Here is a 16,878-nt window from a genome sequence, read left to right on the forward strand (position 1 = left end):
AGGGCCAGATGGATGGCTCATTTTTGCTGTTACTTTTTTGCACTTGTCTTTTTTTGTTTCAGAATTTATAGTATTACAGGTAAAGGTTAAAGGTCAGGGAATATGGTGTTGGAAATTTGCTTTACACCCACTGAGCAGGGAATGTAAACTCTGGCCCTAAGGATACCTGTTTAGTTAGGTGTAAAAGAAAGGATTGATTATAGCTTTGTACTCAAAGCCCCTGCTGGTAACTGTAAGCATATGCCTGCTGTGATGTAAACCCTCCCTGTTCCAGTTAGCAAAACACTGTTAGCCTCTGCCGACGTTAACAGATGGATGAAGTTACATCGGAACCATCCTTTTCCCATTCAAGTGCCATCATGCAACATTAGGCAAGCCTTCTCCAGGTTTGTGAAGGCTTTCAAGAAATTAATTAATACCGCATTTCGTTAGGGCATATGAATTTTTCATTACTCAATGAATAATGAATAGTTGTTGGATTAATGTCAAAATGGGCTTGCCACGTATCTCTCATATTATGGGGTTTCCAGTGGGATTTGAATGCATTACAGACAATTAATTTATCTTTTTGAAGAGAGGCATTACGATTGGCTTCTCTGCAACCATTCCATGAATGGTAAATATTTCTGTGAGCTTTTTGATCTATGATCTCCTGGACTAATTTTTCTCAAATTTATGGACTCATCTCTCTTTCCTAGCACAAGGTTTAATGAAACACTGATCTATAAAGTAGAAATATTTCATTTGTGGGTCTAAATCACATCTTATTTTGTATCTATATCAGTGGGTTGCTTTGTCATTAGGAATGTGGTTCTTTAGTTTTTTTCCCCCTAAAGTAAGTGTATGAAGTTTATTTAAATGACTGATTTGCTCATTCTGTTGATGGAATACAGTCTAATGAGTTTTATTCCCCCAGTTCGTATTGTCATCAATGAGATGGACTTTATCAAGGCCCGGGATGACGACGAGACTGCCAACCTCATCTGGAATGACTCGGCTGTGCAGCATGAAAAAATCGCTGAGCTCAGGAACTATCAGGTATACTGCATGGCTACCGTGTCAAGTCAAAATGCCTTCATAGCTTAGAGGTTAGAGAATAGAGCGAGTGTCAGATCCAGTTGCTGCACTGAATCTGGATTTTACCTTTTTTGTGTGCTCCAATTAAGCTGCTCAGAGGCAAACAGCCAAAGATTATGATACTGATCAGCTCTCTTATGAGCTCCCAGTAGATGTATGTAACTTTGGGAATTAAATGTTTTAAGGACTTAACATTATAAACAAACTAACATGCCTTTAAATGTGTATATCACTAATAGGCAAAGTGAGGTAGAAGTTTCCCCAAGGATTCCCTAAGAGAAAAGGTGAAAGAGATGAAAGTGCAGTGCAATAGAAAAAGGGATATAAACGATGAAACAGACATGACATCTACTGTAACCCTGACAATTTTATCTAAATGCCTTTTTGATAAAGAAAACCAAATCCTTTCCTTCAAATACTCCTTTGGTTATACGTGATTTTCTGCAGTTTCTTTGAGCACAAAGCATTCCTAGAAATGTTTCTTTGTACACTTGCTGGGGGAACAAACCACTAAACCCCTGTGATGCAAGTTCTTCTCCCAAGCCTCTAAATATTTTTCACAAAAATATGATTAAATCTGAACTGTTACAAAAGGTTTGTTCATACTTACTGTCAAAAATCTAATTATATTGAGATAAAGCAATTACACCTTAAATCTGTCCCTGTTACCAGATATCAAACCCTTTTTCAAGCTCATTTGGTCACAAAGACACTTTTGCTACAGCAAAATCTCGTGTATGAAAGCATAAAAATAATTCTATTAGATATACACATGGATATACAATATGGATAAAGGAGATAGTATATAGAGAAATTTGGGGCCAATGGAGCTGGTAGAAGCAAAGAAGTGAAAAGTGAAGATGTACAGATGGAATCTGAATCTGCCTATCTGCTTTTCCTCCTACCCTGGGAGGTAAGAGAGAGAATAGCAAATAGGAGGAAGGGGTGGACACAGAGACAGATGGGAAGATTGACAGGTAGACTGACAAGTTGTGAGCAGCAAGTGGTGGTGGGGCAGGTTTCAAATGCCACTAGTGATGTTGATAAGACAGGCCTAAACAACAAGGGTTGCTCTCAGTTCTGTGTACCAGTCTGAGAGAGATTTCACCTCTGTTTGACCTCCCTGTCCTGCTGAGTGAACTTGGCTGTTCCCCCTCTGCTCCGAGCGTTAGCCATCCATCTTCCCGAGTGCTTATTTGATTAGACTGGGCACTAATGATCGATTAAATCACAGACTAGTCAGAAAGAGTATGGCTTGTTAGGATAGGGGCAGCAAGAGTTCAGCTAAGTAGATTGAATATTACAAATACTGTAACAGCTTAACGTGTAGAAATGTGGCTAATGTTTCACATAGAACTGGTGATTTGCTGGCAATTGTTTTCACTTGCTCCCTTGCGCTGCTGTGGTGTTTCATGAGATAATTTCTCAGAAGAAAAGTAGAAGTCCCTCAACAATTGGTTTTGATTTCCCCTCACAAGCCACGTCGTCTCGCGGCATTGGCATAATTGTGCAATTCTTCCGAATCCCTAATTACGTCTGTCTCGTTTGGATAATAATCACGGATTCCTTTTACACTCTACGTTCTTGTTTTTTTTCTCTCTCTCTTCCTCTGTTAATTTTTTCCTTTTAGTGATGTACTGTGAGAGTTTGCTGTCAAGTTTCAGTTCATACGAGCCTAATTAACGCCCCTGTTCAGGCTCATTTGGTCAAAGAATACAGAAAATCCAGAGTTTTTCCTTTACCCCTCACCCCCCTTTCGACGCATTCAAAGCAATTCATTCAACTGTCACTGCAGGAGCTTGCGATGCAGAACCAATTACCTCGGCCCCTCGGAGTTGAGATTGATCTTTTTTTTTTTCTTCGCCTCTTCCCTCCCCAACCTTTAAAGTATAAAAAAACACGGTAAACTAAATAAGGGTTGAGAAAGGTCTCAGCGTCACCTTTTTGTTTTGAGTCCGTAATTGGGCATAAATGTCAGGACATTGTAAGCTCACTTCAGGTTGCTGCCTTTAATGTGCTCATTTTTATGAAGGGGTGGGGGTGGAATTGAGTGGCGTAATGGCCCTAACAATATTATTATGTCTGCCTGTCCCTCTGCAGAGAATTAACCATTTCCCTGGCATGGGCGAAATCTGCCGGAAAGACTGCCTAGCAAGAAACATGTCCAAGTAAGTTTTCTGTCTCTCTCAACACTTAGATTAGAATTAGAGTACTTTGGTTCAGCTACAGATGTGCAAAAGTAAGAGCATTTCAAAAGTCAGTGTTTAGCCAGCTGGCACTCTTAGAACTTACAGCTTACTTGTAGCATTCCACTATTACAAGCCAAATAAAAGCCAAAAAAGTAAAAGACACAGCTGTAAAAGCAGAGAAAGTATATTTACTGTCATAAAAACAAGAAAAATGTAAATTATCATTTTAAAACATATAAGACTCCATGATGATTTTAAAAGTAGAACATGTTGATTTTGTGAAAGCAATACAATCACCTTACTCCCACACACCTCCTGTCGTCTCTCCAGAATGATCAAGTGCCAGCCTCAGGAGTACAGCTTCATACCCAAAACCTGGATCTTCCCCGCCGAGTACACTCAGTTCCAGAACTACGTTAAAGAGCTACGCAGGAAACGCAAGCAGAAGACCTTTATTGTCAAACCTGCCAATGGAGCCATGGGTCACGGGTAGGTCAGAGGCCAGCAAGTTGCCCCTGAGCAATCTAACACATTGACTATAAGACTGACAGGGGGAGCCATGGCAAGAGGGAGAGAATGACTGAAGGAGAGGATAGAAAGCAAGAGAGTGAGTGAGAGAAGGAGGAAATTAGCAGTAGAGCAAATAGAGGACAAGCACAACAAAACAAGGCAATAAGAGGTCTGTGACCCTGACATGGGTGTCTATGGAAATAGCATTATGGCTGGGACCAGATTGAGTATTTGAGCTGAGAGGGTGTGGTGGAGCTCATTGTTGGCCTCATTGTCCTCGATGGTCACACTCTTCATAAATCAGAGGTTATCGCTGCCAGTGGAGGACACACACACACACACAGGGTCCCTGGCAGTTACTGTAGTTCCTTCCCTGAAGGTCTCTGCATGTGATTATTGGATTCCTTTATGAGGCACCATCAGCAGAGACCAGTCTGACTAGAAAATGGATCAAGATGGCTGCTGCAGGGTACTCTGTCTCTCAATAGCATCTCTTTATCAAAAGATGAGCAGGCAGTGGTACCTGAATGCATATTTCATACTTTCAGTCCCCATAGAGTAAGAGCCTATCTTTGTGATTGTGATGTAAAGACAGCTCAGGTTCTGATGTCACATTTCTACTGGTACACCGACCGGTTTATTAGGTACACCTTTACAGTCTAAATCCCAGCAATCAGTGCACTTTTAGCAAAGCGTAAACTGTTTTGTTTTTGTTGCCATGTCAAAGAAGTGTGTGTCCACCTAATGTGTGTGAACAATGGTGGACAAAACATTACAAAAAACATTCTGAATTTACTCTCTTCTTTCTTAATGTCAACATAACTGAACATCATAAGCCTGAGTGAACATGGGGTTGGTATTGACTTTTAAGCTCCTTTACTTTGAGAGGAGACATTTGAGATGGTTTGTTCATCTAGTAAGAAAGCTCCCTGGCTTTTGGAGGTGTTCTAGGTACCACTTACAGTTCCTTCTTAGGAGGAGTTAATGGAAATAGGGAAGCTCTCTGGGGAAAGAAACATTCGGACTTCTCTGACCAAGATAAATGACTCAAGAAAACGAATGGATGCAACCGTTCAGTTAATATTTGCGAAATAAACACAAATATCCTAAACTCTCTCTCTAAAATAACCTCTGTAACTGATTCTAATGTTTTATGTATGAGCCAAACCAACTCATCTCACACTAAAAACAGAATTATAATCAGCTGCAATTTGACCTATGTGGAGGCCAAGGCCACATAGACAAGACTGAAATAAAGCACAAATGTCAAGTGGTTTCAAATTCAACAATTCAAGTGTGGTTGGTTTTACAAATAATTCTGTTTCATAAGGTAAAATGTAAACTAAAAGCCAGGCTTTTGGTTTACTATGTGCTATGATTTAGCTAAAATAGAGGGTCCTCTGAAAAAATGTGTTTTTCCTTTGCACATTGCACGTTCCTCTCTTGAGCACTTTGGAATACGTTGCAACTTCTCAGACTGCAAAACAGTATTCAGCATTCTTGTTGACTGCTTATTCTTTGAAAATGTGATCCCTGAAGCGCATGTATGAAGAACTAGTTTAGAGTGCATTCATCACTGGCACCAATAGGTGGGGATATTGAAGTATAAATGGCTCATTGTGCTTCACCTCTCCCTCTCATTCTCTTTGAATTTGTCCTTTCTGGTATAATGTGAGCATTACTTATAACTCCATGCTGCACTAAGCCCTTATTTATTAAAGAATAAAAGGCAGCAAAGGCTGAATTATTGCAATACATTAAGAATATGAAAGATGATGAGTTTAGCTCGACCACTCAACGGCAGGCGGCTCACAAGATTAGATTTTTCTCTATTTTTTTGCATGGTGTGACGCGGCAGGAAATTAAGTTATATCTACCCCCTGTAATTTATTTTTCCGTCGGCCAACTAAATGAAGTTATTGTTTGTGTCTGAAGCGCAGCTTGTTATAAGGGAAACAAAATAAAAGCGCGTGTGGGGCTTAAAAAGGCGAGATCCCCTCCGGTGCCAAATTAAATAGGCAGGGGAGAGTGGGCCGTGATTATCTGACACCCCAGCTCATCAATCATGTCGTCTTCTCCTCAGCTACTCCTCCTCGACTAACTAACACTGTTAACCCTGTCTTCATCATTCAGCTTGCTGTCTGCCAGTTAGCAAGGCCCCTCACATCGTCGGTCAGGCTCCCATCAAATACTCCCTGTTCTTTTCCGTTCGAGAGCGGTGATAAGCAAGTCAATGAAGAGCTCGTGTACAATACACCAGTCTTTTAGTTGGTGGTAGCCAGTGGTGATTGATAAACCCAAGGTAACAACATCATTATGCTACGGGTGAAAGCTTCCTCAGAAGCTCATCTACAATGCTCCAGTGTTTTTGCTTCATTAGAGTCATCTGAATTACAAGAACATAGACTGCACTGTTCCCAAGATACTGTACACTGATCAGCCACAATATTAAAACCTGTTACCTGTTTATATATATATATATGTGTGTGTGTGTGCTCTGGCGGTGATTACAGAAGCCACAGAGCAGAACAATGTTTGCCCTCTGGTGGCTTGGTGCCACAATATCTCAGTACCTCAGACTGTACTTTTTGAACAATCAAGTCTTTACATCTTGGCCAAATATTGTGTTTGTGTGTGTGTGGTGTGCCTGCTTGCATGTGTATAATGGAGCCTTCCAGGCTGTGCATGTAACCAATTAAGCCCAAGTCTGCCTTAACTATGAGTGATGGTGATACAGGTCAGTCTTGTTGCATGCGCATAGTGGAAGATTGTTTAAAAACGACCCCTCACCCTCCCTGCGCACATTCACACACCCACACACATATGGACAGACATACACACTTTCACATACACAAAGTTTTAAAAATATTGCCCCTAACCCTTGCGTGCACAGCCACATAGATGCACACAAACTAACAAAACTCATTCGTGAGTTCAGCTAGCAGTGGCCTGCATACTATAAGGCCTGAGTGCCAGTGACATGAGACCAAAGCAAATGAATTAGAGTGGAGGTTGAAAGGGAGCACGGTGTCTGCTCCTATTAACCTGGCCACAGCAAAAAGACCCTGCTACAGCATTTGATGCACTGTGCCATTGAGACAGAGTGGAGTTCTGCTTCAGAAAATCACAATGTTCTCCAGATGCTCGCAGAGTATTGCTCAAACAAACCAGCATTTGTATTGTACCTGTCTGCTTTTTTTGTACATTTATTTTTCATCTGTTTTATTTAGAAGCCCAGGTAATGACCAGGCTAACAAAATATTTGGAACGTTCAGTGCCCCACAGCGCCAAACAGCTTGTCCTGCTCAAACTAGATCTGAGGCATGCCGAGTGCACTCATTTACATATGTTTTCAGTGAAGGTTCTGTTGCAGTGGAAGGTCACACGAATACCATCAGGGCACCACGGCTCTGACCCTTTCACTCCTAAGGGCTAAACGTCTTTAATGTAAATGTAAAAATCATTCCATGCACATTACGTACTTATTATACTGATTGCATGTGTTACTCCTGTAGATTATTATGCTTAGCATCCATTACTTACAGAAGCAGGGAAAAGTAAATCTTGGATGTGAAGACTGAAAGTATCACCAGAATAGGCAGATGTGGCATCCCAGAAATATGTCTTTTCCAGAACTTTTCCAGATGACTTTGAAATGAAATATTGTGTTGAATGCCATAAAATCTGTATACTGTTTGGCTCAATTTTTTTTGCTTCAGCACATATATAAGACAGTGCCAATGTCATCAGTCATGTTCATGGTCCCTGCTATGCTCCCATCTATCATTTTTTTAATTATCTTTTTTGTCTTTACTATGCCATATTTTATTATGCTGCTGACGACACCCCAATTTCCCCCCCGAGGATTAATAAAGTTTCTGTCTATCCAGGATCTCGCTTATCCGTAACTGTGAGAAGTTGCCAGCCCAGGAGCACTTTATCGTTCAGGAGTACCTGGACAAGCCCTTCCTGATGGAGGGCTACAAGTTTGACCTGCGCATCTACATCCTTGTCACTTCCTGCGACCCACTTCGCATTTTCCTCTACAACGACGGCCTGGTTCGCATGGGCACAGAGAAGTACCATGCACCCAGTGAGGCCAACCTGGTGAGTCACAATCAGTACTACTGATAATAATACTGACAATGATGGCCTAAATTTGTGTAGCATTTCTCAAAGCAAATTTATTATAATAATAACAGTGACAGTGTGCCATCTGTGCGCAAGACTGGTCTGAGGAGTTGTAGACAACGTGCACACAACTGTTTGTGGGATTATATTACAAAGTATATTCAGTACCTAGAGTGTGGCCAATCAGGTCAGTCAGAAATGCACTACGGACAGATTGTAGAAGTAGATTCACAGAACAATGTATTTGCCATGAACTGGAGCTATGCTCTCTTGCAGCTCGACATAATCAAAAATTAGACACACAAACACACAGGAGGACAGAGGTTGTATGATAAAAAAAAACATACATTCATTCATATACATGGTCAACAGTGCCCAAATGCAGACAGCTGTAAGGTATATTGTACACACACACACACACACACACACAGAATGTGCAGGCATACTGTATGCACACAACTGAGCGTAAATGTCCACTTGCCAGATGTCTCTTGTAATATCAAGCCGCTCATATTTGCCTTGAGGTTCTGCACCTGCTGAAGCACAGTCTGCTGCTGATGATGTGATGTATACTCTCACACACACACACACACACACACACACACACACACACACACACACACACACACACACACACACACACACACACACACACACACACACACACACACACACACACACACACAGACCCACACAAACACAGCTTCCTATCAAGTTTGATGCTTATCTAAAACGTGAACACACACACGAACACATAGACACACTGGACCCCTCCTGTGAGACAAGTGTGTATTGTCTTACCCAGTCTGTGGCACATGATGGAGTGAGTCATGCCATGGAGATGGATGTTCAATCCCACAGAGAGTGGCTCCCAGACAGCCATCAGGGGCTGGAGTGGCCTGCGGTCACAGTGTTATTACCTTGTAGGCTAAGGACAAGGATGTATTGTCTTCAATTGTGAGGGATAGTGTTTAAAGAGAGGGATACAACAGGGTTACACAATGGCTGGTTATAGTCAACCACTCAGTGACGTATTTAACCATGCACTGTGGGAACTGTGTCACTCTCTGACTCCTCTTATCTCTGACTGCTTGACATTTTGATGATCTGTGATTAAATTGTTCTGCTGTTGATCATTTGTTCCCGTAAGGGCATCACCTAAGACACATTTTTAGAATACAGCATTGACTTTTCTTAAATAGCACAGCAAGTTGTCTGCACATCCTTGGTTGTTGCCAAGGGACTAGTTTGTTTTGTTTTTGTTTCTTGCCTTATTTTTGTCTACCCATTTTATTTTGGAGAAAATGTTTTACATCACATCATGTCTTAGTGCCTCTGTAGAGATAACAGAATGAACACCCCTGAGGATGTTGTTTGCTGTGATGATTATCATCACCGACGAAGGTATAATTACACATGAGAGAACCGTCACAGGTACCATGGCTATTTAAGTACAATATACAGTAAACACACCATGTTTTAAAACATTTGATTGTATTTACCATTGCACTGCCACCCCCTTTGTTTCAGTGGCATTATTTGTAGGTATTAGCATTAGCTTTTTCTTGTACTGGACAACTTTAAGGTATGGGTACATCTAGCTGGGATTGGGGAAAAAAAAAGAACAGCTCAGTAAATAAAGAAATTCAGGGGAAAGAAGAAGATCATTTTTATGCAGCAACAAACAAAACATGCCATCTGGTGCAAATATAATCTGCTGTTGCTATGACATTAGATTTTTAATGTTGTCAGAGTTTATAGAAACAAGTTCACTCGCTCTTAAGTACATCACAGACCTTTGACTCAGCAATCCACCCCATCTGCTAAAAACTGTCTTAAAATATGCTGTATTTTTCAGTATTAAAGAAAAGGGCAAGGCTTGTTTTGTTATCATCTAGATGATGCTAGTAATGTTAAGTGTAGTACATTCAGCATCTAAAATCCTGCCTGTTTCTCTCAGATCTATGTTGCAATACAAGAGATACTTTATGAAGTTGTTGTGCTGCTTTCAAATCAGATCAATCTAGAAATGGTTAGCCAGAGACAGATGTCAACATGCGTATGTAAATGTCTAATGTGTAAAGGCCCTCCAAACTCCCTTTTGTCTCCACAGAGCCAGCTCTACATGCATCTGACCAACTACTCAGTGAACAAACACAATGAGAACTTCGAGCGAGACGAGACAGTGGACAAAGGGAGCAAGAGGTCCATCAGCTGGTTCACTGAGTTCCTCCGTACCAATGATTACGATGTGGCCAAGTTCTGGGGAGACGTTTCGGTACGTGGGTAGTCCACCCAAACAGACGCAAACACAGATACACAGTTACATTGAGACATATTGTGGTGAATGTGTACTTCTGTAAAAGCAATGATAACAAAACACACCACAAATGCAAACAACACATGCGTACATCCGTAAGTGTAATCTGTGAGCGTACACTCATATATACACATGCTGTTCCTTCTAACCAACACAAGTTGCACACACTACACAAGTGGAAAAGCAAAGGGTTGATATGATTTGTTATGACAGTAATTCTGTGAGCTTCAGAGCTTTTGTTTAACTCCAGGAAGAGCTCAATGAAAACATCATTCCTGGAGGGTGAGCTCTCACTATCTGGAACTACTCTCAGCTCATCCCAACACCTTTACTTTGTTCATTTTCTTTCATCAGTGTCTGTTTGGAGGATGTCTTTCTGTTTCTAGTATTTTAGTACAAGCATTCAACCTCAAAATTAAATCCCATTAGTTATCATCCTCTCCACATGGCGATCTTATATTTCTTCTCTTCATCAGCTTTTACTTTTCTTTGTGTTCATGTTGAAAAATGTGGCTTTTGAGACTACAGTAGGTATTTTGGCCAGCGCTTTGCCTGTTTTGCAAAGCTCTTATGGTAACATTTCTTCTTCTTTATTCTCTTCTCTTATCCATCTTGTATAATCTCTCCATGTGCTCCATTTTGTCAAGGCACTAAAGTTTCTCTTTATTTATTTCACTTTCTTCTCTTAACTTCTCTTTCTTTCTCTCTCATCTTTGTTTTCAGTAGCACGCCAGAGTGTCACCCTCTGACTCCGCAAGACCGGTCTCCTTTTCTCTTGGTTTCTCACACCATTTTTTCTCTACACTGTTCTTCAGAAGTTGCACCACTTTGGTGTTAGTGCTGTCTGTTCGCACTCACATACTGTGCTTTGTTTCATCTCTCTATTTATGCTCTCTGCTCACTCTTCTCCCTCCTTTTCTTTTCATCTCTCCTCTAACAATTTATTCCTGTACAGACCTAGCAGGCCGTCCTGACTCTTTCTGCCAACGGTCACGGTCAGAGAGTCAGAGAGTTTGTTTGCCAAAAGATTATCGGTGGGGGATAAGAATATCATGTATATGTTTTTTTTTCATGTGAAACGCCAGCATCTCTTTCATATTGAGTTATTATTGATGTGCTGTATGGGGTAGAGTGTCCAAGGTTTGACCAGCAAAGCCACAGCTTTTTATGTAGGTGTAATTTTGAGAGCTGTGCCTGACTACAAATGGGCTAGATATGGATCTTTATATTTGCTAATAACCACACACAAACACACTCACATGCACACACACACACGCATGCACGCACGCACGCACACGCACACACACACACACACACCACACCACACACACACACACACACACACACACACACACCACACACACACACACACAGTGGCACAAAAATTCAGCAGTAATTGTAGCTTACGTTTTATATTTTTTGCCAAAGTCTAAAGAGGTGTAATCCTGTACACAATTTCAATAAGTTTTATTTTAGAATTGTGAAGCAAATCTTTGTATTTAGTCTGTGCAATAAAACAGTTGTCCACTCGGGTAGTACCAGTGACAACAATGCTTCTTTTTTGATCTCCTAGGTCTGTTGCTTTCTGGTGGGCACTGTGAAACAATAAAGGTTGGCTTTTTTAAGTCGCTTGGACAAATAAAAATTCTCAAGTTGTCCTAGTAGACACAGACTGACATTTAACATGGAGAGTTTCAAGGGTTTCATTAATATAATATTTTATATATATATATATATACTTTTTTTGTTTTGTTTTCACAATTTAGTTTGACATAGTTCTCAATTTTTGATGTAAAAAAAAACCCCCACCAGAACATGTCACTAAGTACAGTTAGAAAGAGCAGTGATATTATTAAAACAGAGATTTAAAAAATTAATTATACACAAATGTATGCAGATGAGATTAAAAAAATAAAAACATAAAAAATAAATAAATAAAGAGGCTTATAAAACCATTTAAGCTCAAAGCTAACAAAACACATGCACAGTGCTAGGCAGTGTCCAGTGCTGGGGGCTCAGGATTTGGAGGGAGGTGACGGGGGAAGGACAAAGACACTCACACACACACACACCAGCCAGTGCAGGGACTTTAGGCATAAATGGCGGTAGTGGGAGCAGGTGTTTGTGCTGGGCAGCCTGTGGGTCAGACGGGTGGATGGATAGATGGATGGAGGTGTGTGAGCGACAGACAGATAGAAAAGTTGGGGGGGGGGGGGGTGCAGCTTATCAGGCCAGAGCCAGACCACCATACCCCTCTTCTGCACCCAGCAGTCAGACTGGACTGGGCAAACTGAAGGCCAGCAGAACTGCGTGGGGCCTGTCTGGTGAGGAGAAGCTTTGTGTAGTGTGTGTGTGTCAGGAGTGAGCATATTTACCCACTTACACAGTGGGAGTAGGCAGGCAGGTAGCGGCCAGTAAACATCCATGCAAACACACACAGGCTGGGAGCCACACAGATGGACCACCACCAACATAGAGTAGAAGTGTGTGTGTGTGTGTGTGTGGGTGAAATTCAAAAGGCTCTGTGCCTGTAACGCTTTGTTTCTCCCCAGCTTTTACACTGATGGTATCTGGAGACAGGTTGCTTCATTTAGTTTAATCCTAAATCTAAATGTTCTAGCTTTTGTCTGCAGTTGCAACTAGCAATAAGAGCAGAATTCTTAATTGCATAATTTTTATGTTAAAAAAGATCTTTAATCAGCAACTTTAAAAAGTTGCAGCCTATGGCTTTTTAAGAATGAATGTAAATGGTAAAATGAATAAATGAGATTTTGTGTTCTTGTTGTCAGCTCAGCTTGGTGATTCTCTCTCTCTTTGTGTTTGTGTCCTGCCAGGAGCTGGTGGTAAAGACATTAATAGTGGCTGAGCCTCATGTGCTGCACGCCTACCGCATGTGTCGCCCCGGCCAGCCACCAGGGAGCGACAGTGTCTGTTTTGAGGTCCTGGGCTTTGACATCATCCTGGACCGCAAACTCAAACCCTGGCTACTGGAGGTACAACTTCATCTGTGTGTGTGTGTTTATGTGTGTGGTTTGTGAAATGGCGAAATTTTTTTAACATGCTGTTGCTGGCAAGAACTGCATTTTCAATAGGATTTTTTTGCAAAACAAAAAAGTAAAGTAAAAGAGTATTTATTTCATTTCTTTATTTTTTTAAAGGCACTGTTTATTAATTTGGGATTTTTTAATTTCAAAGTAATTCTTATTCATTTCAGTTTTTATTTTTATGTAGCAATGTCAATCATAATAATGTTTTTAAATTTTAACACACTGAAAAATAATGAAAAAACAGTTGGAGTCTTACATCTGTGATTTATAAAAAATTTTTTTGAGGGTATGTATGTGTATCAGCCAGAAGGAGGAGGGCTGCAGTCTGTGGAGTCTCACCTGTCTATGCTGCTACTAAAGTGACAGCGGCTCCTAAACTGAAATAATGTGGCATCAGCAGGAAAGAGGGAGACGTTGCCATACACTGACAGAAAGCATAAACACACACTGATTTTGCTTACACACTCTCATCCCTGGTGCACAGAAACACACACAGACACCCACACAATCTCAAGCATGTGTTTGCGCACCTCCGAACACCAGGAGAGACACAATCCAATGTTAAATGGAAGGAACGCACACAAACACAAGCATGCACACATAATTACATGGATGTGTGCATTCATACACGCCCACACATGCATACAGAAATCCGTGCATACACTGCAGCGTATAAGACAAGACAAATACCCCTCCTCCTCATACAAAGGTACACATGCACGCAGGGTACGAAAATATAGGTCAGGATGGTAGGTTGACTAGCAAGACACCCTCATTCTCTCGATGTCAGTCTCTCAAGTGTCAGTCATTCAGGAGACAGATTCAAGTTCAGAGTCCACTCCAGGATTTCTTTCTCACCGTTCTGATGTCAGCCAGTCAGTTAAAGTGTGACCTAAATCCTTTAACCCAAAGTGGCTGTGTGCCCCCCCCACTCCCTTCCCACAAATTGAGTCAAGGAATGGGAAATGCCTCTGGGATAATTGTTTGTTTTTCCCCATCATGCCAACCCAAAATAAAGCTTACAATTTCCAAAAGCCTCTGATTTGGAGGAGAAAAAAAAAAGTGTGACATTTGACAGTCGGTTGGTGTTTTCAGAAGAGTCATCATGGAATTAGTGATATAATTACCCTACCTGACTCTTTTTTGTATGGTTGAACAATTGTACTGTATGACAAAAAGATGAACAAGAAAGAGTAAAAGTGGTGTTCCTTTTGATTGCTGGTGCACTGTGACAGTATGTGTTCACTTTGTGTGTGTGTATAAATGTGTATGAGACATAGCAAACAGCCGTGAATGCAGTTGTTCCACTCCAGTAGTAATGATCCCCCCTGTGCTACTAGCAGCTCTCTATAACTCTCATCAATTAACATCCCACGCACACACACACACACAGCCGTGCTTCTCTTTCACGCAACATTTACAGCAACAATCATTTATTTCCAAAATTCAACTGATTAGTCAGGGGATACTTGCAAGCATAGAGACCCCTTCTCAGATCCTCACTGAGTATGCTGTCAAGCCTGAAAATAACTTTATTACCACTTCTTAGCCTGTCAGTGTTCGTTCCCATTCAGCCTGGAACGCAACACGCAGCCAGGCCCATAGGCTGGTTGCCACAAATGGTACCCTATGGCAATCCCTCAAGTCCAAATTTATTTTTTCAGGAGATCACTTTGCAACATTTTGAGGTAAATTGAATCTATTTCACCCCATTTCACCATTTTTTATTGTTCATTTCTGTCACCCCCCTGAGTCCCAAAACAGTAAAAATTGTGTCAGGAATTGAAACACAGTCTAGGTCTTACAGGCTTGTTTTAAATTTGTGGACTTCACCTCTCAGGTTACCTTATTGGTGTCACTGTGAATTATGTGTGCCACGCCTTGTTGGGGCTTTACCCAGACCGCTGTTCCGACAATATCTTCCTCTCTTACTCTTTAAAACGTCAAAGTTAGTTGTTGGACATGCAAACTTGCAGCCAGGAAATGAAAGTTCAACCTGTGTAAACTCAAAGCCAGTCGGGTACCTGAAAGCTAGATGGTATCATATATAAGAAACTGTCAAATGACATTAGTCCTGCCCTTTGTATTTGTATTTTTGTCTGTCGTTTTCTGCATGTGTGCAGCGGGCTGGAGAGAGAAGAGGAACATGATTGCCTCTCACATCCTTCAATTACATCTCCAGAAAATAGCAAGTGTTTTGTTTTTTTTTGGACAATGTATTCAAAATGGTGCAACTCCAAACTCCTGTGATTAAAGGACATGTTTACCTCAGTGGAAGATACAGTACACTGGCTCTTTGTAAGCACTAGAGTACAAAGAGAAATCATTGCAAATATACTGATAACAAATACAGATACTCAAGAGGAACAACCCACAGACCAGCGAACACTGGCTAAATAGCTTGTCGCAGGGGTGAAAACAGAGAAGCAAAGAGTGATGTTTCTCAAACCAAGGCCAGGCATCAAACAGGCGCATTGTGCTCAGAGTAAGTATAGAAAGGGGAGAAGAGAAGGTAAAAAGAGAGAGACAGGCTTTTGTGTGATCCTTATCTTAATTCAGTGGGGTTTTCAACACAAGTTTTACCTCCTATTGACATTCAAAACATCAGCACGACATAGGCGCGCGCACACACACACACACATACACACTCTTGCTCAAATGCCGTAACCGGAGACGTTCACTTTCATTAAACGAGCCCAGACAGCATCTGTGTCTTGTATAGGAAAGGCGTTTCATTGAGCCGTGATCTTCACTTCACACAGACACACACACACGAGTGCACACACATACAGGCATACACACACACACACACACTAGTACGCATTCACACACACACACACACACACAGTCTGCTTAGACTGTGGTTTGTATTGTCAGTGCCAAGGCTTTCGCTTGAGGGGTTCATTGAGTGTTTTGTTTTTTGTCTTTTGAAAGCAAAATAAAAATAAAAGCAAAACGAAATGCAAAGGAAAACATAATTGATGTAGAAATGCACATATATTCACTTTAGTTCAGATACTGCCTCATGACAGGCTTTTCTCGTGAATTCTGCTAGCACGTGGTGCTGTCTTAAAATTGGGGTGCGGGGGTCAAAGAGAACATCAGGCGTCTCCAAATCCAATGTGAGTCAGAAGGAGTGCATTTAAGTTTGCAAGTTTATCCAGGGCCCGTGTGCTGTAAGCCAGCATGACAAATAATGTCAAATGGAGTGAGAAAAACGGAAAAAATATTACTGTATGTTTGGTGGGTGATGGGCAAGGACAAGAGGAGTATATACACTAAAAACTATTTCTTTAAATACTCCACCCTTTGTATCTGAAACAAAACTCAACAGAGAGCACAATTTATCGTTCACATGAGGCCCTGATGGGTGTCGCACCCCAAAACAAGGATCAGTGGATTGAAGCCCAGCCTCATTACTGTCTCTGGCTCACTTCTTTTTTCTTTCTCTCTTTTTTAAATTTTTTTTTTTTTTTTTTTAGTTGTTCCCCCCACACACAACAGAAAAAAAAACTCCAGCTGGTCAACTCTAACTAAGAAGAAACAAGTGTTTGTAGTGAGCACGAATAATTAGAAACCTGCCTGGTCCGTGCGAAGCTCTGTC

At 41.1% G+C, this 16,878-nt stretch overlaps 1 protein-coding gene across 1 annotated transcript in view; it reads left to right on the forward strand.

Annotated features, from left to right (window-relative positions):
- ttll7 (tubulin tyrosine ligase-like family, member 7) overlaps positions 1-16,878 on the forward strand; it is a 60,053-nt gene that overhangs the window by 1,769 nt on the left and 41,406 nt on the right. The window contains exons 3-8 of the mRNA XM_041040741.1: positions 917-1,038; positions 3,178-3,245; positions 3,597-3,755; positions 7,667-7,883; positions 10,021-10,185; positions 13,062-13,220. Coding sequence (XP_040896675.1) covers positions 917-1,038; positions 3,178-3,245; positions 3,597-3,755; positions 7,667-7,883; positions 10,021-10,185; positions 13,062-13,220 — 890 coding nt within the window. The remainder of the gene's footprint in view (positions 1-916; positions 1,039-3,177; positions 3,246-3,596; positions 3,756-7,666; positions 7,884-10,020; positions 10,186-13,061; positions 13,221-16,878) is intronic.

This window comes from Toxotes jaculatrix, chromosome 6 (assembly GCF_017976425.1).
Source record: "Toxotes jaculatrix isolate fToxJac2 chromosome 6, fToxJac2.pri, whole genome shotgun sequence".
NCBI classification, from domain to species: Eukaryota; Metazoa; Chordata; class Actinopteri; family Toxotidae; genus Toxotes; species Toxotes jaculatrix.